Raw genomic sequence first — 27,795 nt, 5'->3', positions numbered from 1 at the left:
GCCTCTTTGGTGGTCAGCTTAATTGACAGTGCAGCAACTCCATCAGACAGCTATTTGGTAGTATACATAAGACAGCCACCAGTTCCAGCACAAGAGAGATTGCTGTGTTGTGAGAGGCAGCCAGAAGCAAATTCACATCACGATTGCGAGGATTCCAAGGAGCATTATTGCCTTTAAACAGAGTGAGATGTACAGCGACCTGCAATGCAGAGAGGCACACCTGCTGTTAGAGGGGATTGTCTGGGAGGGACCCAAAAAGTCACTGTGTGTCACAGATTCAAACTGCTTGCTGGAAAGGCAGAGCACGAAAGGGACTGACTGCCAATTCAGGGCAGTTCTGCTTCTCAGACACAGCAAACAGAGATACTCAAATCAATAGCAGCTCTGGATTTCCAGAAATAACAACCCCGAAACTCCACACTTTGAGAAGAGAGCAATGAGAAAGTTGTATAGTGCTCCAACTCTCTCATCCAGCTTATATGCCCAAAGTCTGTCACAGTCTTCTGTAGAGAAGAGGAAAGTTAAAATAGCACCTGCAACCTAAGGGACTGATGTAAAAGCTTTAATTAGCCCCAAGATGCCACTGGAACAGAATGCAGTAAACTTGCAAGGCAGAAGCACTTGTACACACTGTGGTCAGGATGGTGCAGGTCAGCAATGATTCAGGGGAAGTGGAGACTGGCATTAAATGAAACGTTTCCTAGAAGAGTGGACAAATTAGGACCAACAACAGAAGCTGGGCCACCCTATGTGCTCACTGCTTGCAATGGCCAAACCAGTGTTGGTGCACTGCTCTGAAGGAGGCTCCCAGTACTGACAGGGCTTCCCAAACATTCTGCAGCTGGTACTGCAGCTTGCTCGGATCCTGACTTCATCATTTCCATAAAAATATTTCTCTTACTGTCTTTCTCTGCAAGCCATGGATTTTCCCCTGCTATCTTTCACTTCTCTTCTTGGTTTTATGCGTTCTGGGCCTTCTAATTTCTCCTGACTGAAGTCCTATCTCCTCTTGTGGTTATACAGATTGCATTTTAATTTTTAATTGCTGCCTTCACTTTGTCACTGAGTTAGGGTGGACTTACAGATAAATGCGGAAGGTAATCCTACAGTTATGCACGTGCAAAGAGCAGAGGAGCACATACACAACAGGAAAATCCTTGGGTCCAAGTGCTAGGCAGGCAAAAGTTAGTCTACAGTTAGCGGTATGGAAAGCAGAAGCACAGCCTGTCCACTTGCTGAAGAAAGATGCTATCTTGTAAGACCTAAACCACTTCAGAGCACAACCTGGCATGAAAGCAGAAAGAACAGACCCTATACAGCTTGGCACTCATTACTATTTCCAGACTCTCATCACAGTGACCTGCCTCTGAAACAGATGGCTAAAGGCAGGATATAACAGATTTCTAAGCAGCAGAGATGACCATGTGAACAAAGAGTTACTTGAGAGATGATAGCACCTTGGTATTTATTACAGGAACTGATTACACCCACCACTGACATAACTACCCAAGCAAATCACACACAAATCACAGCCTCTGTCACTGTATTTCCAAGCAACTTCAAAGAAGCAAGTCAGAGCAAATCTCACTGAGAAAAAAATTAAATGAGAGAGGCTATTGCATGGATTTGCAACTGGGCCTGAAGCCAGTCACCTTGTTACTGCATGTCATCCCAGCACCGGAGCCAAACCCACCCCCAGGGCTAAGCCTGCAGCCACTTCCACACGGGAAGCAGGTAAGAAACCTCACGGAGCTGGAAACTCTACATGTTGGAGGAAGAAACTTGCTGGACTTTAAGACACTGTGTGAAGAAGAAGATTTTCTTCCTCTCTATCACAACCAAGGCAAAGAATGTCAGAAAGTTTTTGGGTCACAGCAGATCACCTTCAGAGTGTGACTTCCGCCACTGGCACTTAGCCTCCTCCCTTCATGCTTCCTCGGTCGCAGAACATCTGAATACCAAGGTGACCTGTGAAGATAACACAGAGAGAGGAGGCATTTAGGAGACACTGTGTCGATAGTTGAGGACAAAATATAATCGTACTGTCCTCCTGCCTATGGACAGAGTGTTCCCTCAACTGCACAACACCTGCCTGGAGGCTCAGCACCCTGCATGGCTCAGCATCCATCACAGCCAGTCCTGCCTGAGCCGGGCAGCTCTCCAAGCCTGCCAGTGCAGGGGATGCCCTTTGTTTCAGACCAGGAGGGATAACATTCCACCTGCAAACAAAGGCTCATCTTTATCTTCTCGCTATTCACTCCAAGAATAAAACTACCATCCAGACTACAGGCAGGCACTTAGGCTTCTGAATAACAAGGAGGGGTTTTTTGGTTGTCAAAGGCTGAGCTGCCTGAATGTTTCTGTGGGATGGTATCAGCTGTCCAGGTGCACAGGAAAGGCTCCTCATTTTCAAATCAAAATGTATGATCCAAAGGAGCCAGGGAGGGTAAGAGAAACCCACCTGGCTGTTCCCAAGGGAGGGTGGTCCCTGTTCATATTAGATGAGCTCAGGGACAAGAGACAGTCCATCCACAACAGCTGAGCTCAGGAAGGACTCATTTCCTTTGCTCACTTGGTAAACCTGTCCACAGGGTACTTTGCACTGCTGGGGTTAGACTTCAGCAGTGAAATGAGCTGGCTATTTCAGAAGGTTTGGGTAGCCTTGCCACAGTGCTCTGCAGTCTGCAGAACAAGTCCCAGCACCCACAGCATACCCAGTGGTTGGACAGTTGAGGTCCTCGTAATCATCACTGGGTGGCAGGAAGGCTTTCTTGAGCCCTTCTCGATAGATGTTCTCTGAATGACCAGCTGCCACCCAGGTGACAAGAGCGTTCACCTGGGAGACCAGCGTCCATTGCAGAGCCCTCCAGGCATCAGGTGGACTCCAAGGAGATCACCAGAAATCAGGCGGTTACTCCCTGCCTGTTCCTTGAAGGAACAGGAATGGAGACCTGGCATACAGCAGGTGAGACTCAGTGGACACACAGAGGTGGACTCTGGTATTTCCTGCTGAGTCCAACAGGACAGACAGTTGGACAGGAAGAAAGATGCAAATGAAGGGATGCAACATGGAGAGAGTCTGGTATCTCTGGAATATGCCAGGGATGTGGCACGGGGGCAGATACCTCCAGCTCTGTTACTGCCATGCATTTTCCTTCCCCTGCCCTCCTACAAGCACAGCACCATAAGGCATGGATCCAAAAGTCTTCTATAGATAAGGCCTTGGAGGTTATTCTATTCTCTTCCCATGCTCACAAGGGCATTTTAAGAAAATGGGCCTATATCTAACATTTCCAGGTCCTGCACAACAGCAAAGCTTGCTCTGATGGCCCCATTCACAATGTGTCACCACGTGGAGCATTTTGCATAGTCTTTCTGTTGTTTCATCACAAGCCATCTCTACACATACCTGTAGGTTACGAAGATTTGGGACTGCTCTACAGGCAGCCACTAGGAAAAGGTGAGGAAGGCTGAGAGCTGTGCTTGCTGCACAGGAGTAAAGAGGCTGGCAGACGGTGCTGTTTGCTCATGGACACTGTACCCTGCTGATCCCCTGCTCCTGGATGTCAGAGCTGGTGCTGTCTAGCTCCTTGGCCAGGGGCTGGGGTAGTTTCATGACAACCCTGGACCTCAGCCCTCATGGGATGCAGCATGTACACTGGCTGGGAGCTGTTCTCGAGCTGAAAAGACGTGTAAGGTTGACATGTCATCAGTGAGATTTGAGATGACTCAGACCCTTAAGGTTGTCTCCAGGCTTAATGATTTGGTCTATCTCTGAGTTGTTAGCAGACCTCTCCTTTGTGACCTCAGGCTCTGAAAGGGCCTTGAAGGTAATGGCCTGGTTTAGCAGCTCCAAGCATCCATCTGGACATGAACTTTTCCTGCACATCATGTCAGCCCCTCTGCTCCCCAGGCACAATGTCCGAAGAGTCATTCCTAACATGACAGGGTGCTCCACAGCCTGCTGCTAAACAGTACTTAGAGCAGGATGTACTTAGAACAGGAGAACCAGTGCTGAAGGATGATCAGTTCAGGCTATGTGACAAGACCATGGCTTGTTTCCTCTCTCCATCTGCACTGTAGCTGCATGCTGCCCTGACTTCAATACTGGCAAAATTAAAAGAGGCAGTCACCTTGATAGGATATCCTATACAATGTTCCTTCCTGGGCATGTCACTTGTGACATGGATATTAAGTACAGTGGGAGATATCCCTCTGAAACACATGTAAAGGACAGTCATGCTACTTCCCTCAGGCTACAAGAAGCATTTTGCAGAAGATGGGACTACTGCTCACTTGCCTTACAGTCCACTGTGTCACACACAGTGAGCTGCTGGGCTTTTCTTCCTTAGCTCATAATTGGAAATAACATTTTAAACACTGACCTTACACTAACCAGCATGAAGCACAAACAAGAGTTCGCATTACCTACCACCTGTTTAGGTGAGTCTGGAGATAAAGCCAGCAGAAAATAACTGCATTCAATAAACTGCTGTATGACAGATTTCGACATATTTCTTTTCTAATGTACAGACACAGATACAATGTCAAAAACCAATTTGAAATGCATCACTCTCAAAAGAAGGAGATAAAATGGACTTCAGCTTTAGTAGAGCCTCTGTTGTTTGTTCTAGCAACTTTGGAGGAATGAAAAACTGGAAGTTTTAGTTGAATTTATTTTTTAGTAAGGCTGCTACAGGCAAGGCAGTGGCTCTGGCTCTATGACTGATTTTGCATAGTGGGGTCCTAAATAATATATATTGAGCAGAGGCTGCTGCACTGCAGAGAATGTCAAAGCAGCAAGAAAGCAGGAGGTTTTGATATTTGGAGAGGTGCTCTGGTAGATGGGCTTTTGGCACTCCCAAGGCAAAACAAAGCAGATTGGCACTGTGGAAATAAAACACATTAGCTCAGTGTTCCTGCTAAAGCTACAAGAAGGATATTTCAGCTGTCCCTTCTCAGTTGTAAGAAGCCCAGATGAAAAGATCCGTTCTCGTATCTCCAATTCCAGGGAGAAATATAACCTGCATTTTCCATCTTTTCTTTGTGAACCGTAAGAGTAAAATCTAGTTTTAAACTAGCCTTTAGGTTTGGACTGTAGCTCTACGCTAAGGACCAAAATCTTTACGTAGGGAATCAAAGCTCCTAATGCAGAAGCTACTCCTTCTTCTCCCTGCAGGACTACTTTTCTCTACAACCACTAACATCATCCTCAATCTACTCCAGTCCAAAGGACTTGGAGAAGAGCTTTGTGTGATTCCATGATAGTCAACAAATTAATTCCTAGTTACTACCTGCACTAGGTAGTAATTCATTCATACTGCTTTTTTCAAGCTGAGTTAAAACTAAGTATATTCTATTGCATACAAAGAATCTGTATGTGATTCTATGATTCTGTGATCCTATGTGGCTAAAGTTAAATGTCACTACATAAGTGAAACATAAACGGAGCTGCAGTGGTGGTGCTGCCAAGCGGCAGGCAGAATGGTACTGGGCCTCTGTTCTGCCATAGCGCTGCACAAGATGCTGTGCAGTGCTCTCACAAAGTGTCAGGGCCCTGAGCACACTATGAGGTCTCAATGGCCCTGACCAGCATCACCCAGTACCTCAACTGGTACTGGAGCTCCACTTGAGCTCAGCCTGGGGGAGTGCTGGTCCCCAGCTCAGCCATAGCTGAATATTGGCTTCAAACACAAACGTGAAGCAGCATGGCTGTCAGCTCCTCATCTGCTCCCTTTCCAAAAGGTGTCTGAAACCAGAGAAACCAGCAGCCTTTTCCTGATTGCAGCTGCACTGTCAGCAATAAATTTAGATTATTTTTTTTCTTCCTGATTAGTCAAAGTTCACAGGAACTACATCAACATTTCAAACCAGAAACAGCATAAAGACACTTCAGCAGCTTTCAAAAAGCAGTATTTTGAAAGGTATATTATTTAACGAAAAATGTAATACTTACTACCCCAGCACTTTCCTTCAAAACCATCCAGAGTCTCTGTTATCCTGGGTATTTGAGTATGTACTATGTTAAAGAATGCATAATTAAATGATACCATAGGACAATTGCCATGCAACTTCATCCTGGTAATGAACAATAAAGAGAAATCTTCAGCTGTACTAATGGGAAGAGATAGCTCCCACTGAGTGTACCTAAAGTAATCCTACTTTACATGTTGGACCTTACTTGGGTATCTGTCTTACACTGAGGATGAACGGCATTCTACAAATGCTTGGGTTTTCCCCATTGTCCAGACAGGAGTCAGAGAAACCAGCCCAGAAAGAGATTTATTTTCTTTAGGCATTTACATTTGAACAAATGAATCTCACTCCAGCCACAAAAAAACCAACCCAAAACGACCAACAACAAAACCCAAACCAAACCAAACAACCCCCAGACTCAAGCAGTTGACAGTTTAGACCTTTGAAGTCTTGCTGTACTGCTTAGAGCCTTACAGGTCTTGGCACAAATCCTAGACAAGTAATTTAAAATGCACTGACAGATGTAAACCTTGACTAGCGCCAGGTCTGCCACTGATCCCAGCAGGAATCCCTCTTTCCCACTGACAACCACCTTATAAGGGGGTTTTTAGGTCCAATTCATATAATACATGCTCAACTGATACTCGGAGCTAATATTTGACTCCACATGTCAAGTAGCTGCAGATGTTGCCCAGCTACGTAGCATAGTTGTTCTATGCTACATTTATTAACCTCTTAGTCAGATTTGTACTTTCCTCAAAGAATGAAATCTCGGATGTTTGACAAAACCTGTTTTCCATGGGCTGCCACAGACTGCATCCATTAGTATCTTCTAGCTCAGCCTCCCCTTCACTGTGACTCCTAAAACCTGCATTCCCCTCTGCTCCCAGAGTCTCTCTGAGCCAAGAATTCTCTCAAAGTCCCTGTCCCCACACCCTGGTATCCATGATCCCATCATACGGTAGCACATCATCTCCAGCCCCCTGCTTTTCTCTATGCCTTCTTTCCTCTCTTTACCTTGAGCCCATATCTTTGTGGCACACAGCTGGAGATTAAAAGAAGCATTCCCTAATTCCCTACCTTGTATAAATGGAGAAAAAAAGAAGAGTGCTCAAACACTTTTTACCTTGATGTTCCATGTTCCTTGCATTTCTCCCCTCTATTTGCACTGGCTGTTCCTAATGGACTTACTTTGGGTACAGCAATTGCTTGATTTTCCCTTTCTAATGCTCCTTGATATTGAGGACATGGTGAGGGATGGAGCAGCAGCAAGATCACAGAGGTGTGGTTATCCTGACTTGTGCAAAGATATTGCCATTGGGAGAGTTCTCCGACATTTGGCTATGGATCAAGGGCTTTAAACAGTTCCTCACTCAGCTACAGCAGGAAACCCAGCCCACCAGCTACAAGCATTCTGCAGGTCTCCTGTCTGTGTAACATACTCACTGAACTCAAGCTCATTGTAAATAGATTACTGGGTAGCATTGCTCACCATAGATTTTCTGAATTCCTTGGAGGTCATCCTGGGGCAGTTTGAAGTTGTGTGTTTCCATATACTGGTAGAAAGGAGCCATGATAGCACTGGGATCATTGGAGTGTTCCAGACCTAGCGCATGTCCCAGCTCATGAACTGCAACCAGAAAGAGATCATTCCCTGTGGAAGGAAGGCACAGCCAGGTTAGTCCAAAGCCTGATGCAATCCCAAGCCCACTCACTCATAAAGCAAGAAGCTTTATGAGTGCTTTGCTATCCTATTGCACAGTAGGTCACGGTGCCAGGGCCAGCTTCTGCAGATGATTTTAGTCCTGAAAGTATGTGCATCTTTTACAGTCATTGTCACAGTATGGGCAGGGGGCTACTAGCCCATGACCACAAGCATCCTCAGACCAGGCAAAACAGGCAACTGCCTGGAGTGAAAGAGTAACTGTAGACTCTTCTGTAGAGAGCTTACAGAAAATGGCCAGCAAAACTGGCTGCTCCAACACCACTGCCTCTGAGTGCTGCCAGAGAGATGAGCACACTGCTGCTCTTCAATTCAACACAGGGTCATGGTGGGAAGGGAGCTTTGCTCTGATCAGAGCCATGCTCTGATCTGATCTGAACCACCAAATCCTAAGGGAAATCTGTAAGGCACCTAGCAAGGCGGAAGGAAGGCTAGAGAAGACCAGGAGTAACACCCACCGTAGAATGTGTAGTACCTGTGACAACCCCATCTCCTCTAGCACATGCTCCTCAACATGCTTTTACTTTGCTGGACTTCTGGCACTGCCATGTCTGTGGGAGGAGGCGAGCACAGGTAGCATAATCCTGCAGAAGTCAGAGCCACATAGGGGAAGGTTGGGTTGGATCCCAATGGCAGAGGGGAAAAGAAGAAAGGAGGAAAGAAGGGACGTGCTCTGGGGAATAAAATAGAAAGGGCTGAGGAGCCCTGTCTGGCCCAGAAGCTGGTGGAAGTGCAAAGCAGGGGTACCTTCAACTGGATGTTACAGGCATACACTCCTCTTCAATGCCATGGATCTGGGACCCTCATCTCCTTGATCTAGCGTGGTCCCTGGATGTCCTACTTCATGAGGGCACCTTGACATGGGAGGTGACACAGGCAATGCTGTGTGAGGGATGAAGACACAGCCAACAAGGACAGATGTAAGAGTCTCCCCATGTCAATAAAATGCCTGAGCCCTCAATTCTGCCTGAACTGGGCTTCTCTGCTTCTTTTGTCAAGGCAAACCCAAGACACAGGAGAAAACAGTTGGCAGTGGCAGCTCAGGAGCTGCTTTGCAGCATCTCCAGTGTGTCTCCAAACTGCACCGATCTTAGAGGTACCAAAGCTCAGGTTTGTGTACACAGCTGAGCAATTCTTAGGACAGGAGTTATAACAGCAATTCACATACAACTATCTCTACTTCTTAAATACCTATTTCTTTACTATTACCCACAAAAACATGACTACGTAGGTTCAGGTCTGCAAGTCTCCTCAACAGGGTGCTTTGCCAGCATCTCAAGATACCTGAAGTCAATAACAAACAGTGCTCAACTGGTCATAGGCACCACACAAACATGATTAAATTGTCTAAATATTTGAGTTGAAGGGTGTAAATACCTGTATATGCAAGTTATGTTAAAATATACAAATGCATTTCAAGTACATGTCCAAGTACACGTCGCAAACTATAAGTGGGCTAAAATTTAGCCATAAATGTATTAAAATTCTAGAATTTCTGTATTTGGGAAATCCAAATGGGGACTTCCTTACTTTTTCTCATCTGGTGCTGAAAACTTCGGTGTATGCAGATCAAGTAAATAAAGTGTCCAACAGCATAGTATAAGATGCATCAAGCATGAAGCTCCTCTGATTCTCAAAGCTGTGGCTGCTTCTCATTTCAAGCCCTTGCTGAAAGGCAGTAGAAGGCAGTAGCAGACACAGCTCCCTCTCCTTCTTCCCCCTGCCCTGACCCAAAATGTCTCACCACTGTGTCAGCTCCTCATCTTTTTTTGTTCTAGTCTTATCCCAAACATACCCATCGTTCTCTTCCTTCCAGCCTGCCCATGTGCTCATGTCATCTGACTTCTCCACCCTACTATATACAGGGTCCCAAGTCTGAAAGCAGTTCAGTCATTCTCAGGGTGTAAGTGGACAGCATACATTTCATGGGAAGAGGAGACAGGAGAAAAAAAATCCAAGACCCATTTGTAAGCACAGAATGCTCAAACACCCACCTCTAGATTTACCATCCTATTTCTCTTGAGGGGTCACTTCCCTGCAGAAGTCAGAAACACCTGGTTTTATTGCAACAACACAGAGAACATTGTAGTCAGATAAACAGATTTATGTGTATTTATGTCATATACTGCATCCCTCATGCTTCTTCAATTTTCATCTTTAGCTGGAAAAATGGCTGTTAAATCAGGAAACAGATATCTTGAGAGAGGTTTTCTTTGTGAAACTGCTAGCACATGCCATCATGTACAGTTTCATTCATTTTAATTATGAAAATCCATATACAAACCTTTTCCTTACTTTACTAAGTCAATGCATAACAGGATACCCAATTGCCATTCAACTCACTCCAACACCTATCATTTACAGTAATAAATCACAGCAATACTGTTATAGCAATGTTGTAATATTACTACCAATAACCAATATTTATCCCTGAGCACAACACCTGTAAATATAGCTGCAACGAGTGTAAGTAGACTCTTGTAGAGCACCTAACACAGTGGACTGTAAATCCAGGACAGAGCCTCTAAGACCACAGAAGTACCCATAATATTGTGTATCTGATTAATAACAGAAAAGCAACTCTGAATCTCTGATCTTTGTCATATTAGTTCTATACTTTATTAACTGTATCACCATGCTAACACATCTATGTATTGCAGTTTACTCAGACATAACTAAAAAGACATATGAAGGTTAAATTTTGAGATTTTATTAAAGAATATACTGAAGAAGTCAGATCATTGGCTGTGACAATAGCAGGCCTAGGGTAATTACAGAAAAGATGGTGTGAACTAAGCATGCTTTAAATATACTAAAACAATTCCTTCCTCTCCAACAGCCACGTAGAGGCAATTTTTTTCCAAGCACAACTTAAAGAAGCTTTAGGGCTACTCTAAGCTATGCCTTGGTTCTTGCATCTTCACACCTCATAGGTCTGAATCATCAAACAGAAGAACATCTGATTTGTCTGTACTCCTCCATTCACCTCCAAAACATGCTCTGCTCAAGAAAAGCTTTTCAATCTTCTGAAGACCCTGAAGAAGTGGTGATAGTGCTCTTCCATTTGTTTGCATTCGAATGAGATGTGGAAAACAGCTTTTCTACCTATAAAAGAAGAAAATACATGTCAAGAAGAAATACAGATTTCATTTTATTCATAAACGGTTATTGTTGTAAATGCAGTAACTGGTACAATGCCTCTTACAGACTTCATGAAAACTCTTAAAAGTGCTTTAAGAAGGCTCACCGGAGAAAGAAGAATGAGTGATATGCACTCTTAACAGAAATTGGACCACAGCCACATTAACAAATTGATCTCCATGAGATCAAGTGACTACAAAAGGACAAAGACCTCCAGAACCCCATTCCGTTACCAATCACCATCAAAGATGGGTAGTTTGCCTTACTGTCCTCAAAAAGACAGTGCGCAAACTAGACCTGCTATTCGTGTTACAGACCTGATTCACACTGCAAGCTGTGCTTTATCTGCCATGGCTATGAATGTGAGGGCTATCTGCTGCAGAAATTCACGAGAAAAATATAAAGCATTTTTCTGGAATGGTGAGACCAAAACTGTCTGAGCGATGTGGAGGCAAAAGTGGGCAGCCAGAGAGAGGGGAAGTCGTGACTGCTTCAGCTGGCTCAGCAGCCTGACATTCAGTGGAGTAAGAGTGTACTGTTGAAAAATGTTCCCCTATCTTTCACAAGTGTAGGTTGTAATTCACTAACAATTCAATATCAAAGAATTTCCAATCCCAAAATGAAAACTCATATTCGCCTGTATTAGCATATCATTCCCTAATTTGGTAGAGCAGATGGTAAAGACAAGAAAATTCTCATAAAACTATGAAAAATGTAGCTATGACTTTCATTCCATCACTCTTGAAAAGAACTTATGCTGGTGGCTTTGTTTTAAAAGTATTTAAATACAGCAGGGTCTACAGACAGAATTTAATGCTTGACCCAGATGTGGTGCAACCCAAAGGTAACCACAAAAAAGATTTGGAAACGGTTTGAAAGCTGGCCCGGTGTGTTCCAAACAGGTCCTGGCATAGGCAGCACGGATACAAACCACTCTGCACTACTTGGGATTTTTTTTTGCCAGTCCAGTTGCAATCATATTTATCTCCTAGTGTCGGCAACAGAGAAAGTGATGTTCTGGAAGCTCTGAGAATTGCCCTTTGCCACAAAGAGGGTGTTTTCTATCTAGAAAAGGAGACTTCCTGTCTTTGTTCTCCCCTGACACAGAAGGTTCCTCATGAGGCTGTAAAGACTAAATAGGACTGAGAACTAAGATAACTGGGATGGATGAGATATCCCCCCCTCAAAGTGGTATTCTTGGTGGATTTAGGTAGAGAACGCAAATTAAACTGTCTGCAAATCTGCACTTTTTTTTCTCTCCTATTTCTGAAGAAACTGAGTTTAAACAACTCCCAAGTTTGCTGCTCTGCTGCATTTTGGCTTGCTTCACATCCTCTATTTCTGCTTTATAAAGGAAGACAGGAAGGCTCACCTTGATTCTCATGACTTGCACTTTAACCGTTGGGTTTTTTTCTTCTTTTTCTAAGGAAATGACACATAATTTTGATCCTTACTGGTTCCTCCCTATGAATCTCAGAATACCTTATTCTCTGTGGAAAAAAGTAAAATATTTTACTTTGATTATACAGAAATCAACAGGATTCCAAGTACCTACAGAACTGTCTTCATACTCTGTGTATTAAATGATTACTGACAAAAGCAGTAATTTTCTGTATAAAACACTCTGAACATCAGGAGTAGTTACAAGTCCGTTGCTTTGAAAATGGAATTTACAGGTGCTCCTTATTAATGAATTTCAGCAATTTATTAATGAATCAACAACCAGCACTGCCAATCCTGCAAAAGGTAAAAATCCAGACTGCCCCAGCACAGCCCTACTGTAATGTCACTTCTAGGTTTGTATAATGACAGCACAACAAAGAAAGCACTACTTACAGAGGCGATGTCCAGTAATGAAGGGTAAGAATTTGAAGCCGGGAGCCTTTCACATGCGCTGGCGGCTTCTCTCTTCACTATACTTTTGTAGAGAATTTTAATTTGCAAGTTCTCCATTTACAGCCTTCTATGTTGGGATTGATATGGCAGGGACGTAAGCTCAAAGTGTTGCCGATTTAAGCCGCCTGATTTGATTTCTTTTTACTGTGGTTGAAGCCATGTGGTGGTGACTGAAATCAAACATGGTCCCGAAACCATGTATCTATTTGCTTGCTCAAATTTGGTTCAACATTAGCATATGGAGTTTAGAGAACTCTGTCTTATGGGAACAAGTCTCTTTGAGCAGTTACAGGAAGAAACCAATGTTTCATGTATGATTCCTGTAACATACAATGTTAAGTAGATATGTTCTGGAGACTACCAAACTGATCTTCAATGAACAAAAGGAATGACCAACAGCATGCTCTGGTGAAGTGTCATAAAAAGGCCAGATAAGATAAACTGAAATTTTAATACAATTTATGCCCCACTTGACTTCCAACATCTGTACAGAAGTCTTTCAGGCAACAGGTCTTCTGCATTAAAGGACACGTGAGTAACTTCAAAGCAGCTCTGATTTTTGCTGTGAAAAATACTGATGCTCATTACCAACAAGAGTGTCAGTAGCCTGAAAAATAATGCTGGATTCAAAATGCCATTTGTTAGAGCAAAACTTTTTAGCTGTGGAGATGTTCTGTACCTGAGAAATCAGAGAAAGAAAATTAAAAATGTATTTAACAGCCAAATAGCACAAATATTATATGTGCACTACACTGAGAGTACACACACTCTGTCAAATTACTCTTTATATTGTTACTTTATAGATTGCCTTTGCTGCCCCCAGCATTTCCACAGAAAATGAACATGAAAAAAAAGTGGTAAAGTAAGCAAGAAATGAGACAGAAAGCAAGGCAAAAGTCAGAGGAAACAGGAATTAATCCAAGAGGAAAGACTGCCAAGTTCTGGCAATAAGCTATGGTATAGGGGTTGAGGGGAGCGTACCTTCTTGAAACATTCACTGTACCTTCTTGAAACATTCACTGTACCTGACAAATCAGGTAAGTGCATTGCAAGCAGATAGTAGAGACTCAACCTAGAAAAGTGGATACCAATACAAATCTGAAAGAAAAAAAGGGACAGCTGGATACTCTTCATTTCTTAGTCCCCTCCCTCTACCTGAAACATCACGACTGTAATCACACAGGCACAGGCTTTGCTGCCTACAGCAAGCAACGTCTACCAGCAGCAGTGAGTTTTGAGATGGACAGATTAAAGTTTGCTTGGCTGTTTCTATGGCACATTTCAAGTAAAAATAAAAACCCAAGACTTGGAGAAAGTAGAGCAAAAACTTCTGGTGTCCCTTCTGGTAATACAAGCAATTTGGATACTGAGACTGCCTGCACTGATATGTAACTCCATGACCAAACGCTGTGCCACTTGGCCTGTGAGCAGCTGCACACAGGTACACACAATGTACCACTGAAAGACAGTGACTCCAAAAATGGCTTCAGTTGTCTCCAAGTGCTCATACATTGAAGCCTAATAAGCCAGAGCCACTGCTGCTACAAGTCTTGGAAAAGCTAAAGGTGGAGAGCTGCTTTTATTTCTACTGAGGAGCTCCTTCCAGGACAAACATGAGGTAAGTCCCTGCAGCTGTGACCATGCCAGTAGCTCCTTAGTGTGCAGTTGCATAGATGATTTACCTCTAGCTGTAAAACCACACTCCTTTTTTAGTGGCATCCTCTTTGCCATATCACCTTCCAAATTCCAGTATTCTGCTTCATGCTTCCAGCTGCTCCCATTGACATTCTCATTTGAAAACTCAACAAATGAATTCCATATCCCATGATCTCAGTTGATAAGGACTGCTCCAGGAGTTCAACTTCCTACCTTGTTTTGCACGTCCCCATTAAAATATTATCTAAATTAACCTTCCACAGCTTGCCTATGGAAATGTCAGACAAGGCAGTACAATTAAGATCATAAATTAACAATTATGAATTGAAGGCACAGCATTACTTGGCTAAAGGAACTGAATCCATGTAACTAATATCCAGGGAGAAGGAAACTGCATTCACTTTGAAAGCCTACACAGGTTCATTCTTCACAGCAGAAGATAACAGAAATGTTGGTGCCACGGGCCCCTAACTACTATGGTCTCAGAGAGACAACCAACAGAATCATAGCTATCATGATTATACTAATAATTTTAAGGGACATGGTAATGGTCATGCTGTCCACAAGAGGCAAAATCAGTGTAATAATAACGATCATGCAGAATGATGAACATATAAATCCCAACTACCCAGTAGCTGGTGCGATAAAATTGCTAATGAACCCTAGTGGGTTACCACAAGGTATCTTTACAAGGTAGAAGCTTTCATCAACAAGATATATCCCATTCTCCATGTACAAATCAGTTTTCATAGAAAGATCTGTTCAAATCATTCTTCATTTTTTCTGACAGAGAGAAGCTTCATGTGGTATCTTTCATTTTGATCCATGTAATAAACTGCACTGCTGGTGAAGACTCCAGAACAGATCTTCTGTGGGGTGGTAGCTGCACCCAAACATGGACCTACTGAAATTCTACAGTAACACAGTAGGACAAATGCAGACCTACAAAAGCAAAGCTTTAGATCTTACTGGTTTGTAATGAAAGTCTATGGACTAAACAGATCAGCCAAATATTGAGGACTTACGGTGTCAGTTTGAGCATCCTGCTCTGCTGACCAGAGATTTACATTTACAATTGTTGCAAGGTGGAAAGCTTTGAGGCAGACTATTCATATTTCCCCTTCAACTGATACACATTCTTGTCAGGAATGGAGTGTTTCACATGGTTACATTTTACAGGTTGATACAAAGATACCAGTGTTACTTCATGGCTATTTTAAGGTTTCTATAATCATTGAATGGATGCTGAAAGGCCAAAACAGTTCCTTTTCTGCACGTGAATAAATGAGAGCTTTGCTACTGATCTACTGATAGGATATTTTTGTTCTTCCATTCAGCAATTTCTTCAGTTCCAGACTGAACATCTCCATAGCCCCAAAATATCTATCATAAGGACAAGCAAAACCTTGATTTGAAGAGCTACTTCCCATTAGAAAAGGCAACGCTGTCCTCACTAATACCTTATTGCAACGGAAAAAAGGCAGTGAACAGACCACAGTGCAGGAAACCTCTGACCAAGAAGAAACTCTTTAAGACCTGCTAACAGCATTTCACATAAAACACATCGGAGGTGAGAACCTTGAGCTAGTAGAAGCTCCAATGACAAGGAATAGTGAAACAGAAGGAAAAGCCCTCCTAAAAGGGCCTGGATCATCCAATGAGGAGACAGGACATTTTCACATTTGCATACCAAGGCTAAAAACACAGGCAAAACCAAATTCCTTGCATTTAACATGCACATCTATAATGCTCTGACTGCAGGCTTATCCTGTGATCCTCAACACAGGACATTCCCTATCATCAGCACTCTCCCAGGTGAACAGAACAAATATGATCCCACCATTCTCAACATCCTCACTGGTGACTTTTAAAAGAGGTTTCCAGTAACTGATGCCCAGCTTATGTAGCGCAGTTATTTGAAAATACACAAATGACATTTATCTTCCCAAATGGCAATTTCAACTCTTCTATCAATTTTCACACTCAGAGTGCCCACCAACCCGGCAAATACCAATTACATGCATTTTGAGGACACTACTCATGACAGTCACTCAGCACACCAGAGAAGTACATCATGCTTTTGAAAGAGTCCCATGGATACTGCATAAGTAGCTCTTATAAAAACAGATTGATCTGCTCTCAAACAACATCCTAAAAACTATTAAAAATAACTCAAAAAAGTGATAATCATAGAATTGTAGAATAATCTATGTTAGAACATTCTACCCAGTAGAAAGTTTTCCCCAGAGCCATCCCTACCATTCTTTAAGCTGCCTCCCAACCTTGCTAATCATCAGAAGGAAGCTTTCTGTGTGGAAAAAGAAAAAAACTTGTACAACTTGTCAAAACCTTCCTGTAATGACCTTGCTTCTATCCCAGATACCAGCACTCCCAGGTCTCATACATGAGCGTACCTGGGAAGTCATATCCAGCACACAAGCCACCCTCACATCCCATAGTTGAGATCAAGGAACTACTGAGACCAGACTGAACTCAACAGACCACTGATACAGCACAAACACACCCAACTGCTGCAAAAGCAGTTCTCACAAGGTAAATCACTTGGTCTCTGATTGCCAGTTCTGAGCCTCAAGAGAAACCCACAAACTGCCCTCCAGCCACAAACCTAGGAATAAAAATTAGTTAACATTCAAGATAGCAAGACACTGCTTCTCTGCCACACCATAACCTCCCACACTCTCCACACTTCCCCCTTCACATCCCATAGGCTGTAACCTCTCTTTGCCTATGTTTAAACATGCCAGGAAACATTACTTCTCTTAACCTGAGAAGACAAATATAACATTTACGCTTTCCTACAAATTAGCATTCCCATGTTGAACTTGAAAGCTCCGTTTCCTTTCAAAGATGCCCTGATAGATACTGAGGGATCTTCTCAACGTACATTCCTTTCTGAAAGCAAGCTGTCACTTTTAGGTCAGGCCTGAAGGTGGCTTGCATGCTTGAAAGCTTTTCTCCTCAAACTACACGGCTGGCCTAATCAAAGACATTACCCCTGCATATGTCCTTAGAGGTCATGGCCACAACAACACCACTATGTTTTTATACAGTTTAAAAATTAAGCCAGATTTACATTTCAAGTGCACTTCTAACCCTTATAAAATGTTTCAAATTGTGATTTTGAGTTCCTAAAGTTTTAAAGCCACATTATCCTTCCCAGATCATTAAAACTGTAGAAACTGGAGTGATAGTTTATGAGGCCACTGTAAAACTCTGGTTTTCCAACTTAAATTTTACAAGTCATCACTATTCTCAACCAAAGGTTTGAAAAGAGATTAGAAAGTGCTCATTGCCATTAGAGAGAAAGATAAAGCTAGGAAGATGCAGAAACTCTTCATTGCTTAATATGGTAAGAACAGTTGTCCTTAAGGAAGAACAGTCTTCCTTAACAAACTAGCCAGCCCAAACCTCTGGTGGACAAATTATGACCATACCTGGACTGTAAGGAAACAAACATGGATCAAAAGGACTTGACATTCAAATGTCTTCACTCCCTTAACCTTCTATTCACCATTACAACCAACTCTAATTGCTCTTGTTAATTATTCCATGAGTTACAGCATTTACACTCTCTTGTTCACCTTTTGCCTCCCAGAGCCATGGTTTCTGTAGCAACTATGGTCCAAATCTTGAGAGATGTAAAAAGCCATCAGACACACACTCCTGTTCACTCCTCAACATCACACATGTGCAGAGAGGCATGCAGAGTCACAAACTTACTAATAAAGTTCTTGACCCATTTAAGATAGAATACATGTTTTAGAAAACATCTGAACCATTGTACAGGAGGTGAAAGCTCCACTACCCAGGCCTTTTCTAGTTGAATGCCTGTCAGTGTGTCTACATTGAACTTATCCCTGTTTTGAAAAACGACCTGTACTCTTACCATCATGATTAGAATTCCCCAGGGTCCACGGCTCATCTGAATCGAAGTGAGTGTCTCCTCCTATTCCGGGTCCAGGAAAGTAAGCATGAGCTAGGAATCCACCTTCTCCATCAAATGGAGAACTGTCTCCATGGAAACCAGAAGCAAAAAATATCATAATATCTGCCTCCTTTCTGTCATTTTTAATTTCATGGTAAGGGACCTCTTCAAAGGTAAGTGGTGTCACTCTCTGCCACACATCAAATGCCTGACGAATGGCTCTCCTTGTATCGATCTCTCCGACTTTGGGGGTATAGTTGTGTACACTGTGTGAATGAGAAAGAAGGGCTATTTAAATTTGCAGAATACATTACAGGCTTAATATAATTCCAATAAATAGCCACATCTACACATTTCCAAAGGGTCTTTATTTTTACAGACACTGCTTTGTGCACATGAAGTTTTGCTGTTACAAATAAGTTTTGTTACCAACAGAACAACGATCCTGATCTGAAGTCTACATTTATTAGTAAGAATCTTCTCAATACCTGGGTTGATCTTGCATTGCCTCCTAAAAACCTAACAAACTTTCAAATCCTGGTGCAGACAGCCAAGTAACCTAGTTTAAAAATGTAAATTACTTCAAATTTGTCTGAAATAATCATGCTAAAATGGAACCCAGTGTATGAATGAGCTTTAAGGTCTCTTCCAACCCAAACCATTCTGTGATTCTATGAATATGAAATATCTGCCATGGAAACAACTTTCAGTCTTTAATGAAACTGTCTCAACTTACTATAATGATTGACAGATGAAGACAGTGTAATACATTCAGTGGTGAAACAGAACATCTATCACTTGACTGGCACACTACAAATACTGAGAGTGGGAAGTTAAACAACTAGCAGTTTGACAATGGCAGAAGTGAAGCCATCTGCCAACCTGCTTCCTGAGGTAATGCGTATGCTGAAGATATGCTTTATTTATATGATTATACACCAGTTTTCCCTAGAATAGGTTCTAACCTAGAATAGGTTAGAAGCAGGATCTAACTCTCAGATCTCCACATACACAAGGAGCACCCTTACAGTTTAAGGGAATGATTATTGGAGGAAGCTTTGAACAAGTCCCTCCTCCAAGTCTCTTCAGTCCCCAACTGTTACTTGAAGAATTCTCTTCCTCCTTGCTCATAGCTCTTGGCAGAAGCAATAGAGTGCCCTGGGCCCTGATTCTCTTTCCCTTCACACCACCATCTCTTCCTACACATTCTGGCACCTTTCCCATGCTGGTCACTCATATTTCTCCCTCTTCACCACATACTTCCTTTCTGTCTTAGCCTTGCTCACTCGTATCTTCTCCTTACTGTCTACACTCCTCAGTTTTACTCTTCTGCAAACTCCTTTCCCTCCTCCAAAAACAAAATAAAAGGCTACACTTTCAACCGGGGGAGGGGGGGGGTGTAATTTTATTTAAGTTATATTCTTACTGTCAGAAACTTCCATTGGTATCATTCAGCAATTGCCTTTCAAATGCTAAAGGTCTAAATGACAAACAAAACACATCTCTGGGAAACAACCCTCACTACATAACACTCACTTGATACCTGTAGCCCACTTCAGCATACTGCCTCAGCAGACCTAAGTCTAGACAAAAGCAAGAGTTGTACCACAGGAGCAAAAGTAAAACCTCTGCAAAAATACATGTTCAGGAATAAGTCGCAAATTATTAGAGGGAGAAAGTATCACACCTTTAGACAATGATGTTCCTTCTGCATTAATGGGGTGTTGAAGACTCATAACCTATGAGCTAGATCCTTTGATTGCTAAGGGAACAGAACGGTGCTTACTAGGACTTTCCTGCCAAAATTACACAGTGGGTGACTGGGATTTAGGCATCTTTACTGATCGATTATTTTCTAATTGAGAACAGACTCTGCAGTTACCCCAGCGCTGTGAAAGTGTTCCCCTCCACCATGCTGTCAGAATGAAAGCCTCAACTAGGTGTTACAGGGAAACTCCAGGATTTAAAAGTACTCACCAAATTTGCATAGCAAAGTAGTACAGAACATTTTTTCCCCCAAACAAAAAGAGTCAGGGAGTGGACTATACCTGTAGGTTATATGCTTCTGCCTCCACTTTTGTCCAGTTAGCGCATACCGCTTTTTCCTCCGGCTACGGCGAAGGTGGGGATGGTCTGGAACTCCACATCGAGGCTTTTTCATCCACCTGCAAGGGAAAAGAAGGAAAGAAAAAGCAAGTTAACACGGAGTCTGGATGAGAGACTCAAAAGAATTCAGGGGTGACTGGAAGACCTCTGAGGGATGGCCAATGCAGACACCAGAAGGGCTCAGTCTTCCCTCTCTCGGGTTTACCCTCTCTGCACAGAGCTGTACACCCCACCTCTGCTGCCAATCCACATACCTCAGCATACCAAAAGGAATTAATTTTTCCTTTTGGAAACCAGATCAGGAAACCACATACCAGATCAGGTGGCTTTTATGCTTAACAAGAGCTTAATGATGATAATGCCACAAAAGAGACGCAGATTAAAACTGCATGTGTGTGTGCACTGGGATCAAACTCACCTATCACCTCCTCTATCCTCTATTCATTAAAGTGCTCCTGCCACAAGAAACCCTTCAATTCATAACTTTCTAGATAAGACTGAACAACCGCTAACACAACCCTCCCAGACAAGACTAAGGCTTTCACCTGTAACAACCAGAACAGATTGACCACAGCACACATTCTGTTAGATCTTTCCACACAACCCTTAACTCTTCTGATGTCACTCATGATGTAGGAAACTCTTGCCTCTATGGCCAGGTAGACTGGAAGAGCAAAGAATGCTGTCCCTTGCACAGGGATCCATGCACTATTATCAGACATGTCAGGTCTTCTCTCCTACCTCCTTTACCTCCAGCCTTAACAGACCTTTTACTTATTTCTTGCACCAGCTGGAGGGAGTCAAACACTGGCACAGGTTGTCCAGAGAACTGGTAGGACCTCCATCCTTGGAGGTATTCCAAACCCTATTAGACGTGGTCCTTGGCAACTTGCTCTAGCTGTCTCTGTTTGAGCAGGGGATTGAAGCAGATGGTCTCAAGAGGTCCCTTCCAACCTGAATGGTTTTCTGACAAGGAGAAACAGGCTGTACCCCAGAATACTATCCCACTTGCTGGTGTGGGCACACTCTAGAGAAGGCAGAAGCGGCTTATAGAGGAACCAATCTGCCCACCACTGCATGTGGCAGCAGGGGAAAAAGGAAACAGGGACAGGAACAGAGGAACTACAGTCTCCAAGGTTCCAGCACAGCAACCTTCTGTCCCAGCCACATTCTTTAGGATTCTGCAATGCAGCCCAGCACAGGACACCAGAGCCCAGGAATAACACAAGCAGTCTCCGACCGCAGCTCTCTGGCACTGCCCTTAGCCTTCTGTGTGGCTGCTGCTGAGGACATTGCCACTGCCATTCCTCAGGCATTTTATGCATTTGATCCACTCACTCAGATGGCAAAGACAAGTGTCCACTGTGACACACCACCCTAAGAACACACTGCAGGCATGGGATGCAAAAATGTGCTGCTGCCAGGTCACGCAAGAAGAGCACTGTAGCCCATCCTGGCAGATTTCTCACACAGGACACCAAATTCTCACCACTCTCCTCAGCAGGACCTCCCCCACACCCCTGGCCACTCAGGGACCAACTTTTGGCCCTCAAATGCAGACATTCCTCCATCAACCACAGCACTCCAACAGCACGCAGTCCATGTGTGCTCACATGTCTGTGCCTAAACAATGTACATCTCTATCAAAATTAACAGCCTCACACCTTCAGGAAGGGGATGTCTTCCTTTCACCAGTAAAGGCTTTACAAGACTTCTTTCTGGGACACCTTTTAAATAAAAACCAAAGAGACATTTTGCTTTGTACAGCCTCACAAGAACATGCTTTCACAGCACACATACCCGCTCCCAGTTCAGCTGACCTTTCCTTGGTACACTTCCTATATGTAAAAACTACAGGCACTTACAAATCTCAGTGCAGTCATCTTCTCCCCACCAAGAGCAGAGCAAATGAGAGCTATTATACATATTGTACTGTACCTGACAAGAGCCCAAGCTGTGTATGTGAAGCTGGCATGGATCTTCCCCACTTACAGGAGCTTACATTTATGAGTACAGTATGTCTTTCAGAAATCTAAGCAACCTGCAGAAATCAGATCTGTCTTGCCCACACAACTGCTGCCACCTTCAAAGAAAAGTGGTACATCTAAGGTTTGCTTTTAGAAAAGCCATATTAATTCAACTTCACTACACTGTTTTTTCCAAGTGTCCTTTATTTGTGTTCTTTTGCATTGCTTCTACCACTTTGCTAGAGAGAGATGTCAGGCTTACTGTAGCTTGTAACCTCCTAAGTATTTCCTGTCAAGCTGAGAATGTTTCTCTGGATAAGTTCCCTGATTCAACTTACTTCCCAGACACATGGGCCCATGTCTAATCATGGCCCAGGGTACAAGTCCAGCCATCTCTTCTTTTCTCAGTAGGGCAGATCTATGGCAAAATAATCACAAAGCTGTAGCTTGCTGCCACTGATCTCCTTTAGCTGAGGTTTTTGAGAGCCATTCTCTATTGAGCAGTTTGGATAACCCTTTCTGTGTTCCAGGGCATTTATCAAAACACATCACATCAGAAACAACACCACAATTACTTGAAGCAGGATTCAGACTTGTGGTTACTCTCTGTCCTGCATTCTGAGGCGAGGGACCCACACAACAGGCTCAAGACAAGGCACATTACACTTCCAACACAAGACTATTTCTTGATTCCCTCCAGAGCCATGAGATTGATTACAATGAACACAACAGTAACCACTTCTGTTAGGTGCCAATGTGCCTTCTTTCCCAGCACACTCACAGGACTATATCGTTGCCTAGCTGCTGAGCAAAATTACAACTCAACCTACGAGTTGCAGACAGACACAAAGTTTCTTGAGGCACAGTCAGTTGCAGGGTATGAGGAGAGAACGTTACACACTGTCATCCACTCTCCTTACAGAAAACTATATAACTCAACCTCCTACCTCAAGGCAGCCTTGCTGCCAAATGGACCTCCACCCAACCTTCCTTTTGGGTACCAGTAAAGAACACCAATGGTGATGTTCCTTCCCATTTCCCACTCCTACTGGCAGCACCTGCATGGTAACTTTCATACACTTGGTTACCCATCTTGGAGGAAAGAACAAGCTTGGGGTTTGGAGGCACGTGGGGAAGGGATGAAGAGCTTTAGTTTAGTAAACAGAACATGCAGAACCCATTCCCTAACAAATAAACCACAGAAAATAATAACTTCACACTCTGATTCTAAAGTGACTTTCAAGGGGTAGCGCTTATGGCACTGACAGAAGTGCCAAAAATTTGTGGTTGCAATTACCAAAACTTGTAACAGAGACTGAAATAAGAGTTTAGCAAATGTCTGAGTAATTCAGAGCTCTCAGAGCCAGCCTGGAAAGCACACTCGCATCTGGCTGCACCTGAGGTTTCAAGCCTTTGGAGACTTGAGTTTCAGAAGAGGGGAACCATCTTCCCCAATCAGCCTTTGGGTGTTCATGCATCAATCAACCCCTGCCCACGTACAAATTCACTAAAACATGGGCAACACCTTCCTTTCCTCCAGAAAAATACTTTCGCTTACTAAAGCAGGGGTTCCCACATGCAGTTTCCTCCCTTCCCCTGTCACTCACAGGGTAGCAGAAGCAGCTCCCTAACTTTCCAAACTAGCACCCCAGTATCATAGCCCCTTCTTCCCCCATCCCCTTCCAACTCATAAGCATCCTGACTGCTAGCTTCTACACACCAACTGCAGATATACAACCTTGCTTTCTGGCTCTGCTTCAGCATTCACTTACAAACCATGTTACTGATGGCAGAGATATCAGATGGAAAATCCCCACCTTTAAAACGCATCTCATTTTCAACTCATTTGAACAGCAAAACAACAGGATTTTCTCTATCCCTCAAGGGAGAAAAAGGAGCTTTTCTTGCGATCTAAAAGAGGGAACATTACATTCACTGGAGAGGCACTCCCAGTCCAGGATGAGCCTTTTCTGCCTAATTTGCTCATTTATCCTGTTTCTTCCTCTTGTAGTCTGGAAGGCATAAAATCAAACCCCTTTGTTCTTCACACTATTCAGTTACTTTGTGCCCCCTTCTTTTTTTTTTTACCATGTCCCTTTTGCCATCAGAGTGCCACAATGGGAGAGATGAAGAAGTAGAGAGGGCACACTCCAAAAAGGGTTTGCTAATGCAGTAAGAAAATGGCAAAAGAAAAACTCTCAGGCAGGGCTAAGCATGTTCTATTATTTGTATATTCTTTTTTTTTGCTCACTATGAGATGCTTCTTTCCCCCAGAAAACTTTAGTAAGACCATATCTGCATCCTCCTTTAGTCAACAGATACTCCCCTAGTCCAGACCAACAGCCAACATATTCAATTAGTACAGAACACCCAGGCAATCAGATGACAAGAAGCCAGTGCAGTAGCATCAACAAACACTGCTCCATGCCCGAACACCACATGCACACCACACTTCACAATTATACATCAAAGAGAAGACTAAAGGCAACTGCCTTCAAAGAACAAAGTCCCTCCAGCCTTGGTGATTTAGACCAATGCTTCCATCCACAACTACATAGCTTCCACAACTACAACCATCCACAGCTACATAGTCTTGACTATCGTCACCAGACTACAACAACTCACTTCAGCTCAGACTACAGATCGCCACAAATAGCATCTATGTAGATCCACAACTCCAGTTATTTAAGAAATACATTAAAAGCCATTTCTGGAGCCAGATTTGCACCTAAATCTGGACAGAGATGAAAATGAATTAAATACTTGGTGTTCTTTGCTTTCAGAAGCTCATAGATTCATGCTTTGCCTATGCATCAGCAATGGACATCTATGTACAAAAGAACAACATTTAACAAGAACTTCCCCTCCCACTCCCAAACAGTAGCATTGGCAAAGAGAAGAGGTGTTTTCATTAGGGACACCTTTTCAAAATCAACATTTCTCTTGCTGAGCCAGTCAAATCTATCTCTTTTGAGGACTTCTCACAGCTGGAATAATTACCCAGGGAATACGACAATGTGTTAAGAAAGGGAAAGACAAAATTATCCTATGTTAATCTTACTCAATAGTTGTCTGGTCCAAAACTCCTGTTACTGGGATCCCATAAAACTGTTGCATAGTGGCAACTGCAGACTGCACAGCTTTGCCCGACTGCAAGGCTGACATTTGGCTGTCAGATGGAAGTAAGTAGCCGTAAGTTTTTAACCAGCCCTGAAAAAGAAAGAAACAGATGGTAAGATGCCACAGAAAGTTTTCAACTTAACAGATCAGAACATCTCCTCAAATGAAAAAGTGATGAACTAGCCCAAAAAATTCAACTACCTCTCTTTTTTTATGGCTAGGTTTGGTAATAACATCTGATCCCCAGGAAGGGCCGAAGACCCAGCTTAACATCAGCTGTCCTGGCAGACAGTGCAGACCTGACAGTTAAAATGGCATCATCCCTCCTGAGTAACTGGGGCAGACTTAGGTCTTTGGGGCAACAGAAATGCCCAAGATGCTCGGTCCTTGTTCCAAAGGCTTCTTATGCACCCTGCCACCTTGCATCACAAGATGGCAAGGTGACATCTCGCTTCCCACTGCAGCATGCTCCCACTAACACTCTGCCCACCACCTACTGCTGCCTCTGGACCATCGCTCCAAGCAAACAGCTTAACAGGCCTGGGCGATCCCCACAAACATAGCTTCAGCTTTACCCTTGTACGGAGAACAGGAGAATTACTTACATAAAAACCCCACACACCACCACCACCAGAAAACAACCCCAAAACAAACAACCCACGCGCAGAAAGCTTGCAGGGACTCTGTTTGGATGGACTTTTCCTCTTGTAACAGCAGACAGCCAGCAAACTGTCAGAATAGGAAAACAGCCAACTCTTCTCAAGGAGCTTTGTCCCTTTTCCCTGCCTCCTCCCCAAAACCCAGCCTTAGATAAAACCACGTCAAACTTGTCAAAACGCATTTTCAAAGACACACATGAATTCAGGATTTTTTTCCCCTCTCCTCTTCCCTCCCCCTCACTTTGATATTACAAGAAAGAGGAACATCACCTTTAAGTGGAAGTGTAATAAAATCTGAACGAAGGCTTGCTTTCACAAACCTTTCACCATAACTTTGCTCACATACACCCCAGTGTTGTGCTTCTTTCTTCTGGTCAGGGCTCCACCCCTCCAAGTCAATTCTTAGATGAGGATTACTACGAGATGGACCGTGAGGACAATCCATCTGACCCACAGGACACAGCCCTCAACACACAAGCACTGATGGATCACATTGGCAACCTGAATACTTGGAGCAAAGGAGAGAGAAGAGACATCTTCTCTTAACCTAACACAGCAGCGGGAAAGCAGCTCAAGTCAGGAGGAGCACAAGAGGGAGAACAATCCCCATTTCACTGTGGCAACAAGAAGATAACAGAATCCACTGGGAACAGAGAAATGCCCTGTTTCCAAAGCAGAGAATGAAGGTGTATGACAGCATCTGGGCTGCGTATGTTAAAGTTCACCAACTAAATAGCCATACAGAGTATTCAACACAGGTGAAGCCAAGCTACAAAACTGCTTGGAGACTGGATGCACTACCACTGCCCTGGCATCTCGCGTTGGCCTCTGACAAACAGTATGCTGGAACTCTCGGACCTCTGGTCTGACCAAAATACACTGTCCTTGAGCAGCAAGGGCAGAGCACGCCACCCAAAACGCTACCCAAACTAAACAACCAGACCGGCTCTGCGCGGGGCTACCCTCGCGTATCCCCTTTTCCTCCCCGCCAGACTCGGACGGGGTAGCGGGCAGCGGAAAAGGGCCCCGCGATGCCCTCACTGCCACGAAGCTCCTTCCCCCTGGAGGCTGATGCCCAAGAGCACCCGGAGGGGCCCGGCTGCCTTCGCCTGCCCGCCCCATCCTGACCAGGTGCAGGCAGAAGAACTGCCGGCGCCTGCGGCCGCACAACGCAGCCCGGCAACTCCGGAGGGCCCGCAGGAGATGCCCGAAGGCTTCCGGCGGGCTTCACCAGGCGCGGCGAAGGGGCTGGAGCCGGGCGCGGAGACCCGGGGAGCCGCTGCCCGCCCAGCTTTGCAGCCCGGCCCCGGGCCACCACAGCGCACAGCCCGGCTCACGGCTTCCACCCAGCCCGGTCCCAGCTGCGGCACCACCGGCATCCCTCCCCACCGAGCCGCGCAGCGCCTCTCTCTCTCAGCCCCCGCCGGACCCCGGCCCCGACCCCGCTTCCAGCCCTACCCGTCCGGTGCTGGTGTCGGCGGCGGCGCGGAGCAGCACGCAGAGCAGCGGCAGCAGGGAGCCCGCCGCAGCCAGGCCCCGGCGCCGCCTCGGCGCCATGGCAGCGCGGCGGGGCTCCGGCCAACGCTCCGGCCCAGCGGCGCGGGC

At 44.2% G+C, this 27,795-nt stretch overlaps 1 protein-coding gene across 3 annotated transcripts in view; it reads right to left on the bottom strand.

Moving 5' to 3' along the window:
- MMP24 (matrix metallopeptidase 24) overlaps positions 1-27,795 on the bottom strand; it is a 35,260-nt gene extending 7,465 nt beyond the window's left edge. The window contains exons 1-5 of one of the 3 annotated variants that reach the window (XM_062604105.1): positions 27,649-27,795; positions 25,473-25,621; positions 20,387-20,503; positions 18,300-18,604; positions 7,469-7,630 (exon numbers count right to left, since the gene is read on the bottom strand). In XM_062604105.1, coding sequence (XP_062460089.1) covers positions 7,469-7,630; positions 18,300-18,604; positions 20,387-20,503; positions 25,473-25,621; positions 27,649-27,747 — 832 coding nt within the window. In that variant the 5' untranslated portion in view covers positions 27,748-27,795. The remainder of the gene's footprint in view (positions 1-7,468; positions 7,631-18,299; positions 18,605-20,386; positions 20,504-25,472; positions 25,622-27,648) is intronic. The other 2 variants (XM_062604107.1, XM_062604108.1) reach the window with 2 other exon arrangements.

The sequence above is a fragment of the Pezoporus occidentalis genome, unplaced genomic scaffold (genome assembly GCF_034315485.1).
Source record: "Pezoporus occidentalis ecotype Australia unplaced genomic scaffold, CSIRO_AGI_Poc_V1 ctg83, whole genome shotgun sequence".
Taxonomy (NCBI): Eukaryota; Metazoa; Chordata; class Aves; order Psittaciformes; family Psittacidae; genus Pezoporus; species Pezoporus occidentalis.
Note: the sequence above shows the minus strand (reverse complement) of the source record. Positions and strands in the feature narration are given on the sequence as shown.